This window comes from Ornithorhynchus anatinus, chromosome 9, assembly GCF_004115215.2.
Source record: "Ornithorhynchus anatinus isolate Pmale09 chromosome 9, mOrnAna1.pri.v4, whole genome shotgun sequence".
Taxonomy (NCBI): domain Eukaryota; kingdom Metazoa; phylum Chordata; class Mammalia; order Monotremata; family Ornithorhynchidae; genus Ornithorhynchus; species Ornithorhynchus anatinus.
In genome coordinates, this window is record NC_041736.1 from 23,134,700 (window position 1) to 23,157,498 (window position 22,799).

Below are 22,799 nucleotides of genomic sequence, written 5' to 3' on the forward strand. Positions count from 1 at the left end.
GAAGGTACACAGTACAGTTCTCAGCACACACTTAGTGTTCAGTAAATAGGAACAGATGAAGGCAGAAATGAAAGACTGAATGATGACTAAGTGAGTGAATGAATTAAAGAATCAATGCAAAACGAAAGGCAAAACAAGGAACTAGACCAGCTGGGGTAGGTTTCAGAGTTGGATTCTGCTTTCTCTTCACTATTAGATACTTTTTTATCATCTCCATTTCCCCTTTTTTCTAGTTAATATGGTAATTATGACATTTTGTCCATCATCATTCCACTTTTCTTTGCCCCCACATTTAACAGTCTTAAAAAAAACAAACTTGCAACCATCAAAATGACCAAAAACCTAGTAAAACATGGAAAGTCTCTTCATTTTCGGACCATATATTTTGATTAGACAAAACTCCCGAGTTCATGTGGGTCCCCGCTTTTGAGTTTTAGAAGGCAAATTCTTCAAACTCCTCAAACTCTGTGCTTCACTACTTAAGCCTCATTAGAATTTCTTCCCCCAGCAAATAGCTGTGCGGTGAGTAATGAGGAAAACCCCTTTTTATTTATAACTAGCCGACTGTCTAGAAAGAGGTCAGGATTGAAAAACAAAAATGGTATTTAGTGGCCGGAATGAATGTTCCGCACTGTTATCTTCGCTATGCCGAGACACGGGATACCATGTTTTTTTGATATGCTGAAGCTTCTGCTGAAAATCCCCGGTTTAGAATTTCATTATTTCCAGAGAGCCTTTAGGGTCAAAATGGCAAAACGGTAAGGCAAGAGGGGGTGAAATTTGATCCAGCAAGACAATACACTGTCCCTGTATTCTCTCATGAAAAGAAGCCCAACTACCTCTTCGATTGCTTGGATAGAGAAGCTGCCTATGAGGGGTATAGGTCAGGGATGCTTACTGCCTCAGGTGTGTTTGACTGGATTATGGACGTACCTGAGCAACCCCCATTTAAACATCCCCTACCCGATTGAGAGGGCTGATTTAAAGCTAATGGCGCGTCCTCTGATTTGTTCCTGCAGATGGGATATGATTCATTAAGCTCCTTCTGGGCAGAGAACAGTGGCTGCTGATTCTGTTGTATTGTATTCCTTCAATTGTATTTATTGAGCACTTACTCTGTGTGGAATACTGTGCTAAGCGCTAGCCAGAGAGTACAATAAACAGTAAACACATTCCCTGCCCGCAAAGAGTTTACAGCCTAGATGGGGGAGACAGACAATAATATAAATTATAGCATACTCTCCCCCGTGCTTAGTCCAGCGCTCTGCCCACAGAAGGCGCTCAGTAAATATCACCGATGGACTCAGAACATCTACCAGTCGTATGAAGCAACCTGAGGCAGCTAGGGGAGGGGGGAGGGATGCTCCGGTGACAATCCCACAATCCTAAAATTCAGCTTCTACTCTGGGAGCCATTTCTGGTGGAAATTGGCGATTGCCATGGCTTCAGAGGATTGCGAAGAGGTAGAAGAATCTTTGCAACACGGTTGAATGGCAAGCTTGTTGTGGGTAGGGAATGTGCCTGGTTTTTGTTATATCGGACTCTCCCAAGAGCTTAATCCAGTGCTCAGCGAATACATCTGAATGAATGAACGAAAGATGTCCAAGCCTGAGGCCATCCAAATAACACCAGACGGTAAGCCTACCAACTCTGCACACAGCATGTGCTCAGTCGGTATGATCGACTGATTGACCGAGGAACCCAACGGCAACGGAAATGAGTTAAACCCAAGTGAACCTGAGTCGTGAGGAAAAACTATTCATTGATTCCGTCGTATTTATTGAGCACTCACTGTGCTCAGAGTACTGAACTCAACACTTGGGAGACTGCAGTATAAGAATAAAAGAACACATTCCCTGCCCACGACAAGCTGACAGTCTGGTGGCAGGGTTTTCAAGCAGTTGGGAGGGATAGAGGAAGTTGGGCTAATTGCAGTCTGGAGCAAGATAATTATCCTCGGAATAGTGGCCGACGGTTTCGGCGCAGAATCGAGCTTGGAGAATAGGGGGCAAGGGTCACTGCCCTGCTTCCTCTGCCCCTGTTCCAGTGAAGAATTGGGGTTATTCTCCCAAAAAACAAGACAGATGAGTATTCCGCCCGACAGACTTTCCAAGGGAATGGGATGGGACAATATGAAGACCTGAGACGATCCCCAACGTAGGAAACAAAACTGGCCATGTTAACTTAGCGAAGAGATTATTCTGGACCTTTGAACCAAATCTAACTCCTCTAAGGATTCTTTAGAGCCCTGTCTAAAGAAGAGAAGAAGTCTCCAGGCCAACTGTAGCCCATAAAACAGGAACATCTGATATCAAAATGCCCTTTAAATTAACTTTGGATAATTGTAAGTGCTTCTTAATGATCTGATGCCCGAAAGCAAACTTCAATCATAGCTGTCATTTCCCCTTTTTTCTGCTATATATAATTCTTCAGGCAACAAGTGAGCAATGGTCTAACAGCAACAACACTAAGTCATCAGCCCAGAATGGGTCGATCAATTAAATGTCACCTCCCTGTGTTGCCACAGAAATCTCAGGGCCACCCAGGACCAGTGATTTCAGTCTGGTGGCTAGGAAATGTATATCGTCCTTCCGGTATTTTTTGGACACCTTTGCTAGGATGATAAAAACAAGTCACTGGAAATTACACCTTCAAATTATTTCTTCAGTGAAATTTGCACCCACCAGTGATTAACTCACTGAACTTTTCACCCATCAATTATACGCCAGAGTTTTCTATTGTGAGTAATTCTTTCACTGGGCAAGCTAGTACTTCCTTTTAATTCGTGCTTTCACAGAAAAGGAGAGGATAAAAAACAGTAAATTTCACATCAGGCGTTCCTATTTTAGGCCTAATTCCCTGCTGACCTCTAATTTAGAACACAGCGTTGCCATCTGAGTTTTAAAACTTGATTTTCCACACCTCAGCAAGTAGATTCAGCTTTCTTTTCTCCCCACATCCTCAATTTGGTTTGAAAAATATACTCACTATGGAGTAGATATCTTTGATATATAAAATAACTGAACTTTTTTCACCTTCAACGTGACTATCACAGCTGCTGGGTAGGCCAAGCCGGCCATGTTGGAAGTCCTTCTGTACATCCTAAAAGACAAACAAATCGTTATTTCCATGCTAGGCCTGCTTTTCCATCTTACTAATTGTGGGCAGGGAACGTACCTGCCAACTCTCCAGTATTGTACTGTCTCAAGCACTTAGCACAGTGCTCTGCACACAGTAAACGCTCCAAAAGTACCCCCGATTGATCAATTGCTCTTTGTTCATCATTTCTTTTTAGTGAGTAAAGATAAGAGTACAGTAGAAGTGGCTTTAGAAATAGTGAACTCCTTGGAATTACTGAGTTTTTGTGTAAACTCCAATTTTCTTTAACTTTAGGAAGATTAAAATCTTTATATTGTAGTGTCACTCCTGCTAACACACTTTTATTTCTTCTTCTTCTTCTTTTTTTATTTATTAGCGACACTAAAAGTTTTCTGTTTGCAGAAGAAAAGCCAAATTTCTGTTTTTAAATGTCAGGCATTGATTTACGGGGATGCAATTTGTAGGAAAGGTGATAAAGCAATGAAGATGCCTATTTTCATCTTGGGCATGAAGATATTAGGGGAAACGATTGTAGTCAAAACGTACTGATTTGATATAGCCCAAAATGGAATTATCTAAGAAAGATACAATAAAATAAATAATTTCCCTACTATGGTGTGTGCGCTCCAGAGTTTCAAGGGGGTTGGTTAACAAGAGTCGTCACCTCTGAGAAGTTCAAAAGTATAATTATCATAATGTTTTAGATGGGGATACTATTAATCAAAATATAGGAGTACTGGAGGATTCATTAGTGGCTGAAATTACTAGCATCTGACATTTCCTCAGCGTTCTTCAAGGGGAGGGAAAAGCAACGACAAACGTTAACAGTATTTACTGCAGTCATCTTTCCAAATAATGTTCCAAAGAATCGGTCAAGAGTACATAACCAATTAAATCTAAATTACTTGGGGATGATGATATTTTCATTTGAAAAAGTAAAAAAAACAAAAAAACCCAAACAGGCCACTTTGGACCATGAAAGAGTCGGGGCGGCTTGTCACTTTGTGTAAATGGAGGGAAAAATAATGATGCTATTTTCCTGTCTTACTAGCTTGATAATTCATGAAAGCCTTTTGTGTAAATTGTTTTCTCCCCACGTCTTTTAAAAAGTCATCACACCACTGCATAGCATCAACAACCAGCATATTTATGGTGCGCATAATCTGAGTGCAGGAATCATTTTTCATAATTTTACCAGCCTCGCCAGAGAATTTAGTATAGTCATCTACATAGAGCAAGTGCTCGGTAAATACTATTTATTTATTAAGGCATTTGTTAAGTGCTTACTACGCGTCAAGCACTGTTCTAAGATCTGGGGTAGATACCCGTTAATCAGGTCAGACATAGTCCACTTCCCATACGGGACTCACAGTCTGAACTGGAGGGAGAACAGGTACTAAATCCCCATTCTACAGATGAGAAAACTGAAGCACAGAAAAGTTAAGAGAGTTGCCCCAGGCCACAGAGCCGGCCACTGGCAGAGGCGGCATCAGAACCCAGAACCTCTTACTCCCAGCCCCTTGCTCTTTCCACTAGGCCACGCTACTCCTCTCGCTGATTGTTTGATCTACAGAGATTTCCTTAATGTTTGTTTTTTGTCACGTAGCTCTCTCTGTAGAAGTATATTACCTGCTTGACCTCCCGTTTGGATTTCTGTTGGTTGGAAATTGTCTCTGGGTAGAGTGGTCAGAGTCCAGTGGTGAGTGTCATTTTAAAAACTCACAGAAATGAAATCAACCCCTTCTTTTATGGAAAATAACATGTCTGGATTAAACCTTGTTATTTCCATCCATAATATGATTCGGCAGTGTGTGAACAGGAGCTCTGAGACGTCTGTCCACATTTACATCCTAGAAATAAAGGGCTGAAATAGACAGTCTCATTTCCTTTTCCTTCCAGAGTTTGGGTCCAATAGCATTTTAAAACCAAACACGGAGTTGCCAAAGATCAATCAGAGTGGACCTGTAATTGAGAAATCCACGTGTAAAGCTATCCTGGAGAACAGTGCGCCAGAGATGGAGATATTTAAATGAATCACTGAAGTACAGTACACTGACACTTCCAGCTCCAAACTCCAAAAAAGCTACCGTGGCCTCTGGTCAACGAGGAAAATTCTGAATTTTGTTCACGACTGATCAATTTATTGAGCACTTACTGTGTGCAGAGCACTGTACTAAATAAGTACCGGGGGGGAGTATCCTATAGCAGACCTGGTAGACCTGTTAATAACAATAATAATAATGATTGTGGTATTTGTTAAGCACTAATATGTGCCAGGCACTGTACTAAGCGCTGGGGTGGATACAAGCAAATCAGGTCAGACGCGGTCCCCGTCCCACGAGGGGCTCACAGTCTCGATCCCTATTTTGCTGATGAGGTAACTGAGGCCCAGAGAAGTGATGAGATTTGCCCAAAGCCACAAAGCGCACAGTGGTGGATCTAGGAGTAGAAACCATGACCTTCTGATTCCCAGGCCCGTGTTCTATCCACTGGGCCAAGCTCCTTCTCCCTGCTCACAAAGGGCTTCCGGTCTAGAGGGAGACTTCCCTTTCTCATCACCATCCATAAGTAAAGAAGTAAACTTGCTGACCTGATTCAAGATCTATGGTTTTCCACATGGCTCTGAGAGAGAGACACACGTCACCTTGCTTCCAGTGTCGATTACCCTGGATAATTCCGTGAATCTCTCAAATTTGTCCCCATCAAACAAGAACAGAACCTTTCCAGAAATCCAAAGGGAAAATCTGCACTCCACCGTAGGATGTTACTAAAGAAACATGTCTTTTAAAGAAACTCATTGTTCGTAGAAAAAGGGTCTACCATTCTGTTATACTGCACTATCCCAAGCGCTTAGTACAGTGCTCTGCACATAGTAAGTGCTGGATAAATATGATTGATGGATTGCTGTAACACAGAAAAACAGGATGTCTTTTGTGCATGGATTTAGGTCTATCTAGCCAACCATCCGTCCATCTAATTGAGCAAGTTTTTCACTGGAGAGTTAGGTAATGGAACACAATTAGCTATGGAAAGCAGCTTAGCCTAGCGGAAAGAGCACAGGCCTAAACGTCAGAGGATCTGGGTTCTAATTCTGACTCTTCTTTGCCTGCTCTGTGGCCTTAGGTAAGTCGCCTAACTTCTCTGTGCCTGTTTCTTCAGGTGTAAAATGGGGAGTCAATACCTGTTCTCTCTCCTACTTAAAATGTGAGCCTCGTGTGGGACAGGACTCCGTCAGACCTGATTCATTTGAATTTACTCCAGCATTTAAATGGTTCTTGACACATACTGTACTCTCCCAATAGCTTAGTACAGTGTTTTGCATATAATAAGCGGTCAATAAATATCATTGATTGATAGTGAGTGCTTAACAAATGTAATAATAATAATATTACTAAAGTTCTCCTGTCTTGCTCTCTTAAATATGGATATACCTCTGTATTTAGAACCTCTAATACATTAGTTATTTATTGATGTACCCAATTTTCCGCCTTTAAGAATTTTGAAGTCACGGAATATTCCCAAAATAATGAAACTGAAAAGCTAGAAATAGTGACGATTTTTGTCGCTCCCTTGAACACAGTTCGATTACCTTGAAGTCAAATGCTGTGAACTCTTCCTTTCTGCTGCAGATACGATTGTCTCGTCCTGAAGCCTACAACGTCCTCCAAAGCAGGCGACCGTAATCATTCCCATAACCTAGGATTGGGAGGGGTTTCTTGGACTCGTTTCTAAATTCATAGCTGGAAGCACACTCACCTTTCCACAAAAATCCCCGCCTGCACCGCATGCACGATGCTTCGGAATTTTGGCTTCTCCTCAGTTTTCTTTTTCGCCATTCCCATTTTCCTTGTGAATGTTGAGGCCAGCCAGTCGCGGACTTCCAGCGGGACTGAATCGGACTGGATATCGGAAAGCTCATCTTCGGTGTCCAAGAGTTTCCTGGAAGAGTGGTTGGGAAAGATGGACTGAGTAGAGCTGCCATTAACTTACTCCCATCTAAATCCTTCCCACCCCTCGCGCTGTCCCCTGGAGCAACCACAGGAGTTTTTTTTGGGGGGGGGGGAGACGTGTCCTGCACATTTTTGTAGAAAGATCATCCGGACAGCAGAGTGAAGCACGCACTGGAGTGGGGTGAGACAGAAGGCTGGGAGGTCAGCAAGAAGGCTGATGCAGTAATCCAGGCGGAATAGGATGAGGGATCGGATTAACACGGGAGCAGTTTAGATGGAGAGGAAAGGGCAGCTTTTAGCGATGTTGGGAAGGTGGGATCGACAAGATTTAGTGATGGATTGAATACGTGGGGTGATTGAGAGAGAGGAGGCAAGGATAACGCCAGTGTTACGGGCTTGAGAGACAGGAAGGATGGTGGTGCCGTCTACAGTGATGGGAAAGTCAAGGGGAGGACAGGGTTTGAGTGATTAGGGTTATCAGATAAGACTCTTGTCTCTCCACGTCTTCCCTTGGAATCATTTCCTCTTTTTTGTCCCAACCCCTGTCTTCCCTTCTGGACCCAACTGATGATTTCCTAGGAGGTTTGGGAAGCAGTGTGGCCTAGTGGATAAAACACGGGTCTGGGAGTCAGAGGGACGTGGGTTCTAAACCCAGTTCCACCAGTTGCCTTCTGTGTGACCTTGGGCAAGTCAATGCACTTTTCTGGGCCTCATTTGCCTGAACTGTAAAATGGGGAATAAAACTGTGAGCCCAAAGTGGGACATGGATGTGTCCCATCTGATTAGCTTGTAACTACCCCAGAGCTTAGTACATAATAAGTGCTTAACAAACACCATTTAAAAAAAGAAAAAAGAAGTTTCCATCCTGCTCTAAGAATTTTGAGTTAATCTTGGCCTGTTCTAGATGCGTGGAAGTGCACTTGACTATAAACTCATTGTTGGTAGAAAAAGTGTCTACCATTCTGTTATATTGCACTCTCCCAAGCGCTTAGTACAGTGCTCTGCACACAGTAAGTGCTTGATAAATATGATTGATGGATTGTTGTAACGAATAATAGAACCCAAAGCCAAATCCAAGTCCAAAACTATCTCCGTCGTATTAAGAGAATCGTCCGATTCGACGGGTTAGTTAGGGTTAGATTTATTCCTTACATACAGCTCATTCAAACATCAGCTTTTAAGGTTTCTGAAGTTTTCTTAATGATTCAGGTGATTCTCTATGAATCACTAATTAATTCCTGCCTTGGTGAACTATTTTGGACTTGTCAGAACATGGAGCTTCCAGAAAAAATGCAATCAAAAGATTTCCTAAATATCCCATGTTTCCCAATTACTAACACATCTCATTATGATTATATTTGGTCCCTTCTGCAATTTTGGCAAGACTTGGTCTCCCATCAGTCTTTTAAGTTCAATTAATCAATCAATTGTATTTATTGAGCACTTACTGTGTGCAGAGCCCTTTACCAAGGTCTTGGAAGTGTACAATATGATAGAGTTGGTAGACCTGTTCTCTGGCCACAAATAGCAGGGTAGCTGAGAAGCAGCATGATCTAGTGGACAGAGCATGGGCCTGGGAGTCAGCAGGACCCGGGTTCTAATCTCAGCTCTGCCGCTTGTCCGCTCTGTGACCTTGGGCAAGTCACTTCACTTCCTCTATGCCTCAGTTACTTCATCCGCAAAATGGGGATGAAGACTGTGAGCTCTAGGTGAGACAGGGACTCTGACCGGTCGGATTATCCTGTATCTACTCCAGCATCTAGAGCAGTGCCTGGCACAATCTAAGTGCTTAATGAATACCACAATTATTCTGGTATTACAATAATACACTAATCACTAATATTTCACATTATTTGGGCTTGCTGCATGAAAAACTTCGACTCTCAGAATTCGGCAAAATCTGATTTCAAAACATTTCATTGGCTATCCTAAGCCCAGCATTCTGGTAATCAATCAATCAATCTTGTTTATTGAGTGCAAAGCACTGTACTGAGTGCTTGGGAGAGTATAATAGAGTGAAGCTGGTAGATACGTTCCCTGCCCACAAGGAGTTTACAGTCTATTGATCAAAGATTTATTCTCATTTTAAATTTAAATTTGATCCACGCTCAACCACAAAGTAACACACGTAACAGAAAGATGGTAGCAAAACCACAAGTGACCACTGAAAGCCATTTTAGAGTAAGGAGTTCAGAAAGGGGAAAGAGAAGGGAGAGGTGGAAAAACAGATAAAGAAATATAACGAGAGGAATACGGAGCCGATCCCTCCTCCCAGTGGCAGATTGTCGCATTCAGACTTGGTGAAAAACAGAGGTTATGAAAAGTAACTCTACTGCTTGTCAAAATACCTTACCTTACGGCAAAACGGAAAAACAGCTTAAGGCTAAAAAACGAAAAGATATAAAATCGGAAAAAAAAAATTGTAAAGCACTTTATAAACTGGTCGGAACTGCTCTGTAGCAGAAAACCTCTCAAAATTGAAAACTAAATTACTCCTGAAATTATTGGTACCTGTGTGCTTGTTGCATTCTGGGAAAATAATGTGGTCTATCAGAATGATCCTTAAGATTCTGATGACATCATAAACCTACGCAGCTTTCCTGGCTATCTTTCCTGATAACGTGAGCGTTTCTAGAACTTTTCTCAGGTCTCCAGAACCTTGTGGGAGACCTTTCCCCCCTTCATTCATTCATCCGTTCAATCGTATTGATTGAACACTTACCGTGAGCTCTGTACTAAGCGCTTGGGAGAGTCGGGTGCAACAATAAACAGACACATTCCCCGCCCTCAACGAGCTTCCGGCCTAGTGAGCCATTTCCAGGTGTGTTTGGAGCCGTGGGTTGGCAGAGCTCTTCCTCGGGGCTCATAGAGCCACCATCTCCAGTTCTCCCCTTGTCTTGCCTTATGCCGTCGAGTCGCCTCCGACCCATAGCGACGCCACGGACGCATCTCTCCCAGAACGCCCCACCTCCATCTGCCATGGTTCCGGTAGGTGTATCCATAGAGTTTTCTCGCTAAAAATCCGGAATTGGTTTAGTGTTGCTTCCTTCCGCGCAGCCGGCTCGAATCTCCACCCCAGACCCTCTCTCATGCCACTGCTGTCCCGCATAGTTGATTCGTTTCCACACGAAGCGGACGTCTCATTTTCCAGCTCATGTATTTTCTCTGCAGGCCTTGAAGACCTCGGACGGGACATCAGTAGAGTGTTGGCACGAAGCCACTTTCTCCTTTTTAAACCCCATATATTCTCTTTTCAGATTCTTGAAGACGTTAGATAGGGGAACGACAGTAGGGGGTTTCATCAAGACAACTCCCTGTTCACCATTAACACTCTCTTCTCAGGCCTTGAGGACCTCGGGTAGAGACACAGAAGGCGAAGACTGTTTTCATGAAGCCAATTTCTCCTTGCAGAGCTTTGTAGGGAATGTGGGTAGGGGAAGTGTTTTTTGTTGTACCGTCCCAAGCGCTTAGTATGGTGCTCTGCACACAGTAAGCGCTCATCAAATACGATTGAATTAATGAATTAAGCGCTTGGGAGGGTACAGGACAACAGGGCAGGTAGACAAGTTCCCTGCCCACAAGGAGCTTACAGAATCTTCCCCGCAACTGCCTGGGCTTCTGGCCTATCCCAGGAACCCCAATGTCTGCCCGCTCATCTCGGTCACAGCTCTGCCTTCTGGCTTCCTTTGGATATTTTCTATGCCCAGAACCTAACCTTTTTCTTCCAAATATGTTGCCCTTGTTCTCTCTCAGGTCTCCCACTGTGCAGTCTCAGGCAAGGGGGGAGGAAAGATCCAGTTGGGGTCAGGAAGGAACAAGGGCAGCTACCACTTAGAGGGAAGCCTCTGAGCCACTTAAGATGAAAACGAGAAACCCTTACTTAGAGGAGAAGTGTGAAATGTTTACTAGGGAAGCACAAGGCCCCACAGGGCAGAGAAGTTATCTAAAATGCAAATGAGAGACTAGCTCTTTCCTGATGTAAAAAAAAAACCTTGGCTCCCTAGGCAGTTCGGGATGCTAAATTTGCAACCTAAGGCTGATCTCGGAATAATCAACTTTCTGAAGGGGGAAAGAAGGATATCAACATATTTCCCTCACTGATTTCTTTATTTCCTTTTCTAAAAGAGGTGGCCGTGGGGCAGAATGGGACATTAATCATATAGACCCCCACCGGACCCGGGGCGAAGGTGGAAGAGCCAGTTGGAGAGATGACAAGAGGGGGAAATCCGTGCTGGTGACCTTTCTCCCCCTGTCCTATCCAGCTAGGTGGCCTGAAGATTATCATCATCATCATCATCATCATAATGTTGGTATTTGTTAAGCGCTTGCTATGTGCCCAGCACTGTTCTAAGCTCTGGGGGAGATACAGGGTCATCAGGTTGTCCCACGTGAGGCACAGTTAATCCCCATTTTACAGATGAGGTAACTGTGGCACAGAGAAGTTAATAATAATGTCGGTATTTGTTAAGCGCTTACTGTGTGCAGAGCACTGTTCTAAGCACTGGGGGAGATACAGGGTCATCAGGTTGTCCCACGTGAGGCTCACAGTCATAATCCCCATTTTACAGATGAGGTAACTGAGGCACAGAGAAGTTAAGTGACCTGCCCAATGTCAAACAGCCTGACAGGTGGCAGAGCCGGGGTTCGAACCCATGACCCCTGACTCCGAAGCCCAGGCTCTTTCCACTGAGCCACGCTGCTTCCTCATTATTATTATTATTAATATTACTGCTGGTAGTATCATCATCTTCATCGTCATCCTTTCTTATGGTATTTGTTAAGCACCCACCATGTGTCAAGCACTGTTCTAAGCGCCGAGGTCGATGCAAGTTTATCGGGTTGGACACAATCCCTGTCCTACGTGCAGCTCACCTTCTAAGGAGGAGGGAATACGATTTAATCCCCATTTGGCAATTGAGGACACTGAGGCACGGAGAAGTTAAGTGACTTTCCCACTGTCACCAAGTGAGCAACTGGCAGAGCCAGGATTAGAATTTACTACGTCCCACGCGCTGTGCTAAGCGCCGGTTATCAGGTTGGACGCAGTCCCCGTCCCACACGAGGTTCACAGTCCGGGGAGGAGGGAGGAGGATTGAATCCCCCTTTTGACAGATGAGATAGCTGAGGCCCAGAGAAGTGACTTGCCTAAGGTCAGAGAGCAGGCAAGCGGTGGAGCCAGGATTAGAACCCAGGTCTTCTGACTCCCAGGCCCGGAATCTATCCACTAGGCCACAGTACTTCCCTCGGGGTATCGACTGAGGTGATAGGAGGGATGGCAACGGACACCAGCGGCTTTAAACCACTTAACCACCTTGTCTCGTCCTACCTCGCCTCCCTACTCTTCTTCTACGACCCAGCCCGGACACTTCATTCCTCTAATGTCAACCTTCTCACTCTGCCTCCGTCTCTTCTCTCTCGCCGCCCACCTCTCGCCTGGAACTCCTCATATCGGGCAGGTAAGTGCTCTCCCCCCACCTTGAAACCTTATCGAGGACACATCTCCGGCGCCTCAGTCACCTCATCTGTAAAATGGGGATGAAGACTGTGAGCCCCACGTGGGACAACCTGATTGCCCTGCGTCTACCCCGGCGCTTAGAACAGCGCTCGGCGCATAGTGAGCGCTTAACAAATACCAACATTATTATTATTATTATTATTACCCCAGCGCTTAGAACAGTGCTCGGCACATAGTAAGCGCTTAACGAATACCGACATTATTATTATTATCTCCTCCAAGAAGCCTTCCCTGACTCAGCCCTCCTCTCCTCTTCTCCAACTCCCTTCTGCTCCTCTCTTACTTGCTCCTTGATTCATCCACCCTCCCATCCCACAGCAGATATGTATATATCTGTAATTTATTTATTTATTTTAATTTCTGTCTCTCCTTCTAGACTGTAAGTTTACTGCGGACAGGTATGTGTTCTTATACTGTACTCTCCCAAGCGTCTAGTACAGTGCTTTAATTAATATAATATAATTAAATGAATGAATGGAAGCTCATTATGGGCAGGGAAGGTCTCCACTAGTTCTGTTACACTGCACTCTCCCAAGCGTTTAGTACAGTGCTATGGACACAGTAAGCGCTCAATAAACACCACTGATGGATTGACTGACTGACAGGATCTTGCGGCCACGGCTTCTGCTGCCGCTGCAGCTTCTGTCATCCTAAGCGCCCGGCTTCGCGGCCCAGCGGAAAGGGCCCGACCCCTTACGTCGGGGGACCTGGATTCTAATTCCGGCTCTGCCGCTTTCCTGCTGTGTGACCTTGGTCAAGTCAACCAACCGCTCCATGCCTCAGTTTTCTAATCTGAAAAACGGGGCTTGACTGCCCGCTATCCCTCCCCTTGAATTCCAGGTGGGAGAGGGACTGTGCCCAGCCTGATCATCTTGTGTCTACCTCAGACCGTGGCTCGTAATCGATGTTCAGCAAATGCTAAGTTATTATTATTACTGTTATTATTACACGTGTAAGCCTCAGGTTGGACCACCTCTCCAAAGGAGGCCAATTTCAGGAAAGTAGATGATGACATTTAAGGAGTCAACTGGGAGCATTTGCCAGGCGATGTGTCAGTCAGAAAACCCCAAAGCCATGTAGGTTAACCCTTGAGCAGACTAAACTATCAGTGAAGCTCCACAGGCCTTAAAACTGGCGATGACGCAGGTCCGGGCAGACCTCCGGGATTCTCCGTGAAACCAGGGCAGAGCCCCTGAGACCGTCACAAGCTGAGATTCGAATCAGTCGGTGCTACCGACTGAGCGCTTAGTATGAGCAGGGCACTGTACTAAAGCCTCGGGAGAGCACGACGCAACTGAATTAGCAGACACGTTCCCCGACCGTAACGAGTTTACGGTCTAGAACCCCAAGTCGGGAAGCAGGTTAGCCTAGTGGAAAGAGTACGAGCCTCGGAGTCAGAGTCCCGGGTTCTAATTCTGATCTGCTAATAAATCGCTGTGGGACTCTGAGCAAGCTACTTCACTTTTCCGTGCCTTAGTTTCCTCAACTGTAAAATAGGAATTAAATAGCTACACTCCCTCCTACTTAGACTGTGTCTGATATGATTCATTCGTTCGCTCGATTGTATTTATTGAATGCTTACTGTATGCAGAGCACTGCACTAAGCACTTGGGCGAGTACTATGCAATAATAAACAGACACATTTTTAACTTGGATGTGCCCCACGGCTTAGAAAAGTACTTGATGTATAGTAAGCACGTAACAAAAGTAATAATAATAATAAAAAACATAATAATGATAACCATAATAATGTCTCTGCCAAAAGCTGTGCTGCTTTTGGAGGTAGGGAATCGGTTCTTGAAAATAACATCTGTTCACCTAGCTGAATTCTACCCCTTGGCAAATTTCCTTCTGACTTTATTCTCGTGTACTGCGAGTGCCCTGATCTCAATAATCAATCAATAACCAATAATCGGTCCTATTAATTGAGCACTCACTGTGAAAAGACCAGGGTATTAAGCGCTTGGGAGGGTCCAGTCCAATCGAGTAGGTAGACAAGATCCCCGCTGACAAGGAGCTTACAATCTAATAAAAATAATCAGAAGAATTTATTTGCTTTGAGGGAACATGATGTTGTATGTCAACTGTGGGATTGATAAATGGCAAAGCCTGGGGAAGCATCCAGCTGCAGACATCATGTAGTGAGATTTGAAATTCAAGTTAAACGAGAAGGAAATCGTCATGCTTATTAGGAACACGTGATGAAACCCCCATCGTGAAGACCGCAAGGCAGTTTCCACCGTAAAACCTGCTGCTGTTCATATCCCTGCTGGCTTACCAAACAGTTGAAGTTAAAAGGACAAAGTTTCCGTAAATGTTAGAAATGCAGAAGGGGCACCTTTTTCCTCCATTTTATGTCAGTTAACGCTCTTCAGCACCTGCAAAGCCTAATTTAGGTCACACCTCCTCCGAGAAGCCTTCTCTAAGTTGTCCTTTTCCCAACTCCTACTCCCTTCTGCATTTTCTATGCATTTGGATCTGTACCCGTTAAGCACAGGTTGTTCGCCCCCCTCTCAGCCACACAGCAGTTTTTGACACATTTGTGAATACCGTTTTCGTTATCCTACCTCCCCCACTTCTCTGCTGTGTGACCTTGGCCAAGTCATATGCAGCAGCACGGTGCAGAGGATTGAGCACGGGCCTGGGAGTCAGAAGGGCATGGGGTCTAAACCTACCTCTCCCGCTTGTTCATTCATTCAATAGTATTTATTGAGCGCTTACTATGTGCAGAGCACTGTACTGAGCGCTTGGGATGAACAAGTCGCTTGTCTGCTGGGTGACCTTTGGCAAGTCACTTCACTTCTCTGGGCCTCAGTTACCTAGCACGGGCTTTGGACTCGGAGGTCATGGGTTCGAATCCCGGCTCGGCCACTCGTCCGCTGTGTGACTTTGGGCAAGTCGCTTCACTTCTCGGTGCCTCAGTACCCTCATCTGTAAAATGGGGATTAAGACCGTGACCCCCACGTGGGACAACCTGATTCCCCCGTGTCTACCCCAGCGCTTAGAACAGTGCTCGGCACATAGTAAGCGCTTAACAAATACCAGCACTATCATTATTTTTACCTCATCTGGAAAATGGGGATCGGGACCGTGAGCCCCTCATGGGACGAGGACCGCGTCCAATCCGACTTGCTTTAATCCTCCCCAGGGCTTAGTACAGTGCCCGGCACAAAGTGAGTGCTTAACCAACACCACAATCATCATTATCATTATTATTATCATTATAATTGACTGCCTAAGAAAAATCACAACTATTTCAGTACTTTGTGCATGCAGAGAAGAGATCCCCGGATCAGTTGGGTGGGTCTGGAGGGGGGAGCACAGAGAGGTTATCAATCAAACAGAAGGACAATGCCAACCTCCGTCAGAACACAGAAAGGAAGGACTGTGGCTTAGTAGATAGAGCACCTAGTAAGCGCTTAACAAATACCAACATTATTATTATTATTAGCACAGGCCTAGGAGTCAGAGGACCTGAGTTCTAATCCCGACTCCGCCACTGGTCTGCCAGGTGACCTGGGGAGAGTCACTTCTCTTCTCTGTGCCTCAGTTACCTCATTTCCCATGAGGGAAAGGGACTGTGTCCAATCTTATTATAATAATGTCGGTATTTGTTAAGCGCTTACTATGTGCAGAGCACTGTTCTAAGTGCTGGGGTAGATACAGGGTAATCGGGTTGTCCCACGTGAGGCTCACAGTTAATCCCCATTTTCCAGATGAGGTCACTGAGGTCCACAGTCACGCAGCTGACAAGTGGCGGAGCCGGCATTCGAACCCACGCCCTCTGACTCCCAGGCCCGGGCTCTTGCCACTGAGCCACGCTGCAGTGCCTGGCACATAGTAAGCGCTTAAAAAATACCATTAAAAAAAGAATCTGTACCATTACCAGAGTATTTGAACACCATTCTTTTAGCCCTTCTGTCCCCGAATGTTGTTTACGCAATGGTGATATCAGAGCAAAATGTTTATCTACTTGAAAAGAGCTGGATTATGTAACTGCATTATTGATTATTTAATCGGACGAGACAGACATCGATGGATGATGTACAGACTTCGGGTAGGTAAAAGAAAATCAGAGACCACTGGCACATGCCTACAGTGACTACACTATTGCTTTTAAAATGAAAAAAGAAAGCGCTCCTATAAACCCAAAGATTAGGTTAACGAGAGAAGGAGATGAAAGATTTCGTTCTCCGAATAATTATCCAGAGGTCTTCAGGATGAGTCACAGGCAGATCTTCAAACAAATCTAGAGACGTCATCAATGGGCCCGTCAATTGAGGAGAAAATTGAAAAAAGGTCAACGACTTAAAAGGAGAGCTAGGGAGATACTAGGCTATAATTTAACTTTAATTTCACTTACCACCGAAAGCCTAAGGAATGAAATTTCAAATGGATAACAAAACCTGGTCTCCGCATTCGTATCCAGCCCAGCGAAATGTGTTTAAAATGAAGTATTTCGAAAATGGGAACCAGCACATCCTAGTAGAAAGAACATGGGTTTGGGAGTCAGAGGGCCTGGGTTCTAATCCCAGCTCTGCCCTGGCCTTGCTGTGTCACCTTGGACGAGTCATTTACCTACTCTGTGTTTCCGTTTTCTCAAATGTAAAATGGGTTTTCGATACCTGTTTTCCCAACTACGTAGACTATGAGATCCACTGGGACAGGAACTGCATCCAACCTGATTAACTTGTATCCACCCCGGTGCTAAGAACAGTGCTAAGAACACATATAAGTGCTTAACAAATTATTATTAGGATCATTTATGGCAAAAAATATAGCCCTCTCCCAAATTATCCTGCAAATCTTCGACTCATCTGCCTTATTTCTTAGAAGTGGACCCTGTGAAAAAATGACATGAACAGTAATAATGATAATAATTGCGGTGTTCGCAAAGTGCTTACTCTGCGCCAAGGCACCGCACTAAGCACCGGGGTGGAATCGAGCAAGTTGGGTCGGACACGGTCGCTGTCCCACGTGGAGCTCACGGGCTTACTCCCCATTTCACAGATATGACAACTAAAGCCCAGCGAAGGGAAGTGACTTGCCCAAGGTCACAGAGCAGATAGTCACTGTTGCTACTCTGGAACACTTCTGCAGAGAGAAACGCTAAGGTTTATTAAATATTCTGTCACTTCTGGAAGCCTTCCCAGATTAGTTCCTCTACCCCAATAATAAGAATAAGAATAATAATCGTATTCGTTAAGCGCTTACTACGTGCAGAGCACTGTTCTAAGCGCTGGGGGAGATACAGGGTCATCAGGTCGTCCCACGGGAGGCTCACCGTCTTCATCCCCATTTTACAGATGAGGGAAATGAGACACAGAGAAGTGAAGTGACTCGCCCACAGTCACACAGCTGACAAGTGGCAGAGCCGGGAGTCGAACCCATGACCTCTGACTCCCAAGCCCAGGCTCTTTCCACCGAGCCACGCTGCTTCCCTATCGCGCCCAGTAGTAACAACTACTAGTCGTACAACTAGTATAACTACCACCAGACATGGAAAATCTCCAAATCTACCTCCCCTGCCTTGAAATTGTTCTTTCTGCGCAGTCTGTCAATTCCTCCCGACTCCCAGGCACCTCTACACGGATGTTCCACGTGGCACCTCGAGCTCAATCTGCCCAAAACTGAACGCCTCACGTTGTCTCGCAAGTTAGGCGGACGAGAGGATTTGGGAGGGAAGATGAAGAGTTCATTTTTGGATATCGTCCCCGTATTTGAGAACTGCAACCTTGGAATTGTCCTTGACTCCTCCCTCTCTTTCAATCCCCCTATTCAATCTATCTAATCCTGTCCATTTTCCCTCCCCATCATCCCCAGAATCTGGGCTACTTTTTAACTGAAATGGCCACCAGGCTGGCCAGCCGATACTCGTCCCATCCCGACTTGACGACGGCATCGCTCTCCTCACTGGTCTTTCCTACTTCCGGTCCGTACTTCACTCTGCCGCCTGGATCGTTGATGGGGAATGTCGTTCCGTACACGTCTCCCCACTCCTCGAAAGCCTCCATCTTTCTACAGAAACAATCAGGGCATGTCTCCCCACTCCTCAAGAACCTCCAGGGGTTGCCATCTAGCTTCGCACAGAACAGAAACTCCACACCATTGCTTTGAGAGAAGCAGCGTGGCTTAGTGGAAAGAGCACAGGCTTGGGAGTCGGAGGTCATGGGTTCTGATCCCGCCGCCGCCACTTTTCTGCTGTGTCACCTTGGGCAAGTCACTTAACTCCTCTGGGCCTCAGTTACCTCCTCTGTAAAAATGGGGATTAAAAAAGATGTGAGCCCCACGTGGGACAATCGGATTACCCTGTATCTACCCCAGCGCTTAGAACAGCGCTCTGCACATCGTAAGTGCTTAACAAATACCGTAATTATTATTATCATTTAAAGCGCTGGATCACCTTGCCCCCACCTACCTCACTTCACTGCTCTCCTCTACCAACCCAGCCCGCAGGCTTCCCTCCTCTAATGCCAACCTACTCACTGTACCTCCATCTCGTCTACCTCGCCGCCGATCTCTCACCCGCATCCTGCCCCTGGCCTAGAACACCCTCCCTCTTCATACCCAACAGTGACTCTCCCCACACTCAAAGCCTAACTGAAGGCCCGTCTCCTCCAAGACACCTTCCCTAAGTCCTCATTTCCTCTTCTCCCCGTCACTTCTGCATCGCCCTTGCATTTTGAGTCGCTCCCTTTATTCACCGCTCCATCAACCCCACAGCACCTACATAGAGACCCAGAGTTCACTCTTATTAATGTCCGTCTCCCCCTCTAGACCGTAAGCTCATCGTGGGCAGGGACTGTGTTTACCAACTGTTACACTGTACTCTCTCAAGCACTTAATACAGCGTTCTGCACTCAGTAAATGTTCAGTAAATACCACCGAAAGATCGTTTGATGGTGATCTGGGGTGGGGGTCCCGGCTGAAGATATTCTCCAGCAAAAGTGTGGTAACAAATATCTCTCAGGAACACTATTGGAGCCCCAGAGAAATCTTTCAATACTCCAGTTTTTCTTGCCATTCTCTGATGCACTCGGGATTTTGAAACTCATCCAAGGCAATTTAACCAGATTGCCTGATTCTAACAAAATGTCACTGCAACGGCTGGGAGAGAATCAATCTATCGAATTTACCGGGCACTTAGCTGTGTGCAGAGCACTGTACTAAACTCTTGGGAGAATACAGTCTAAAAGAAGGGTAGACATCTTCCCTGCCCACAGCAATCTAAAAGTCTAAGGATGAAGACAGACAGATATTTGCCGCCCGCGACGCTACTATCGTAATTGTGGGTGCCTGGCTTGATGCAGCGTGAATGGCTCAAATCTCATATTGCCCATTCGATACTTGGGAGTAACAGATCCAAATTTAAAGACTGCATCGGATATTAAAGAGCACGATAAAAGATCTGTATGCGATAAACCCTCTCAGGATCGCATCTGTTGAGTTTCCAGTATCCCACCAGTCTCGGCTGCGGGACGGAGAGTCAGGCAGAAGCCTACCCATTCCATTCCTAGCTTGGCCAGTGGCTAGAGAGTGGAAGGCCACCTGCTTCATGTCGAACCTAACCTGTGCTGGGCAGCAGTGGCAGGGGAGAGAGTTGAGGGAGGAGTTGACTCAAGTTTACTGCGTGGAAGGAGGCAAGGGTAAACCACTTCCATATTTTTACAGAAACTCTAGGGATGCATTACAGAAGGATTACAGATGGAGAGTGGAGCGTTCCGGGAGAGATGTGTCCGTGGAGTCTCCGTGGGTTCGCGACGACTCGACGGCATAAGACAGGCTACAGTGAGTGCTTTTCTGTGTGAAACACACGCATACGGGATCTGCCAACTGGGAGGTGCTTTTTGAGGGACTAAAAAAAGATGTTTACCCGGTAGAAAAGACACGCAAGACCCCCAGTGAGTAGAGGACTCGAGACTTACCTCGTCTCATCGATATAAACTGCTTCCAACACGGATGCCGCATATTCAATATTCTTCTTTAAGTCCACTACGTTTACGTCACCTTTCTCCAGCTGCTTTACCAGGCATCTTAGTCTATTTGAAGGGAAAAAAACAAATACTTTACTTAAGGAAAACAAAGGATTTGAAAATATGCCTCATTAATTTCTTTCCTGACATTCTAAAAATGTATCCCACCAGATGCATCGCACTTTGTCCAACTCAGTTACCTCATATCTACTCCTTTGTATCTACAGTGCTTGGCACGTAGTAAGTGCTTAACCAGTACCACAATTATTATTATTATCTTGTAGCTACTTCAGCATTTAGTACAGGGCTTGGCACATCATAAGCACTCGATATATACTATCTTTATTGTTATTATTCATTCGATCACATTTACCGAGCACTTACTGTGTGCATTATAACAATGAACAGACACATACCCACCCCAAAATAAGCTTACAGGATGAGCTATCAGCATCATAATCATTTTCTGGATCTCCTACCAGCTTTCGAGTTTTCTAATCACATTTATATCTCTCCAGGGCAATTTCAACAGAGGTGGATTCAAATCGATTCTGGGAATGTTTCCAGTTAAGTGTTCTATCACCCATTAGAGCCATACCCGATGATAATGCTCTTCTTTTGACTCCCCCTCTGCTCCTAATTCCCCGTGTTATCCAGAATCTTCTTTCCCTGAACACCACAAAATCTACTGCAGACTGAAGAAGATTTGGAGTCAAGAGATGGGACTTCTTATCTGAGATGCACCATTTGCCTGCCTTGTGCAAGTCACAGAGTTTCTTCACCTCTCTTTCCTCCCATGTGAAATAGGGATCCAATACCTCTTCTTCCTGTACCTTTGACGATGAGCCCCATGTGGGACACAGGCTATGTCTCATCTTCCTATGGCCTGTCTATCCCTGCCCTTAATAATAATAATAATAATTATAATAATGATGGCATTCGTTAAGCACTGTCCTAAGCACTGGGACAGATACGAGGTAATCAGATTGGACGCAGTCCCTGTCCCACACGGGGGTCCCGTTCTCAATCCCCATTTTAAAGATGAGGTAACTGAGATGCAGAGAAGTGAAGTGACTCGCCCAAGGTCATACAGCCGACAAGTGGTGGAGCCGGGGTTAGAACCCATAACCTTCAGACTCTCAAGCCCATGCTCTTTTCACTACACCATGCTGCTGAATTCTACATCCGCCTCGATTTTCCTTATGCTTTGTGGTCAGACCTAAGACGACTACCCTGTGACTCAAACTTTCCTCTTTGAAAAATGGAAGAAAACTCTTATCTTCCGCAGTGACGTTGTGAGCGATAACTACCTAATAATGGTTACGCACCATTACTTTATGCGTACTGGTTAGCTTGCTACCTACATTTTTCAGGGTAACCATTATTATCCACCACATGTGACAAATTCGAGACATAATCGGATATAGATGAATGATGGAGTCATTTGGTGTGTTTTCCAAGTGGTGATACTACCAGACTCAACGGTATTTCCCTTAGGTAGATAGCTGTAATTTATTTATTTATACTAATGTCTATCTCCCCCTCTAGACTATAAGCTCATTGTTGCGGTGCACTCTCCCAAGTGCTTAGCACAGTGCTCTACACACAGTAAGCACCCAATAAATATGACTGAGCAACAGCTCCCGGAGATGCACTGTGACGCCTTGGCGTCGTTAATCTATCGATCCATCGACTGCGTTTACTGAGAGCTTACCACGTGCAGAGAATTATACTAAGCGCTTGGGAGAATACAACGGAGTTTTTAGACACGTTCTCCGCCCTCAACGAGCTTACGGTCTAGAGGGATGATTAGCCTACACTCTTGTCCCCCCTGAGCCCAGACCATGCAAACGTCCTTCGGTTTACAGCACTAAAACATTTCCTCAACTGCGTACCATAGACTGCTACTCCGGTATCGGTCTCCAGGGATTATTTTCTTTAGAAAAATATCAATCCCTAAATAAGGCTATCCCCTCTCAGGGTCACACATGGAGAGTTGCCAGGACTCTACCAGTCTCGACTACGAGAGCCGAGCTTCCGTTTCTAGCCTGGGCAGTGGCTAGCGAGCGGAAGGCCATCTGCTACAGGTCAAGACTCACCAGCAGCGTCACGGGAGAGAATCAAGGGCAAAGACTCAAGTTGACTGCGCGGAAGGAGGCAATGGTAAACCACATCCGGATTTTTAGCGAGAAAATTCTACGGCTCCTCTACCAGAACAATCGTAGATGGAGGTGGGACGTTGCGGGAGAGAGCTGTGTCCAT

At 45.3% G+C, this 22,799-nt stretch overlaps 1 protein-coding gene across 7 annotated transcripts in view; it reads right to left on the bottom strand.

Moving 5' to 3' along the window:
* The window catches only part of PDE1A (phosphodiesterase 1A), a 188,249-nt gene that overhangs the window by 41,028 nt on the left and 124,422 nt on the right, over positions 1-22,799 (bottom strand). For 5 of the 7 annotated variants that reach the window (XM_007671295.4, XM_007671298.4, XM_029071987.1 and 2 more), the window contains 3 exons: positions 20,490-20,603; positions 6,856-7,038; positions 3,036-3,102 (listed from right to left, as the gene is read on the bottom strand). In XM_007671295.4, the coding sequence (XP_007669485.2) occupies positions 3,036-3,102; positions 6,856-7,038; positions 20,490-20,603 (364 nt within the window). Of the gene's footprint in view, positions 1-3,035; positions 3,103-6,855; positions 7,039-9,402; positions 9,433-9,560; positions 9,609-20,489; positions 20,604-22,799 lie in introns of those variants that run through there. The other 2 variants (XM_007671296.3, XM_039913026.1) reach the window with 2 other exon arrangements.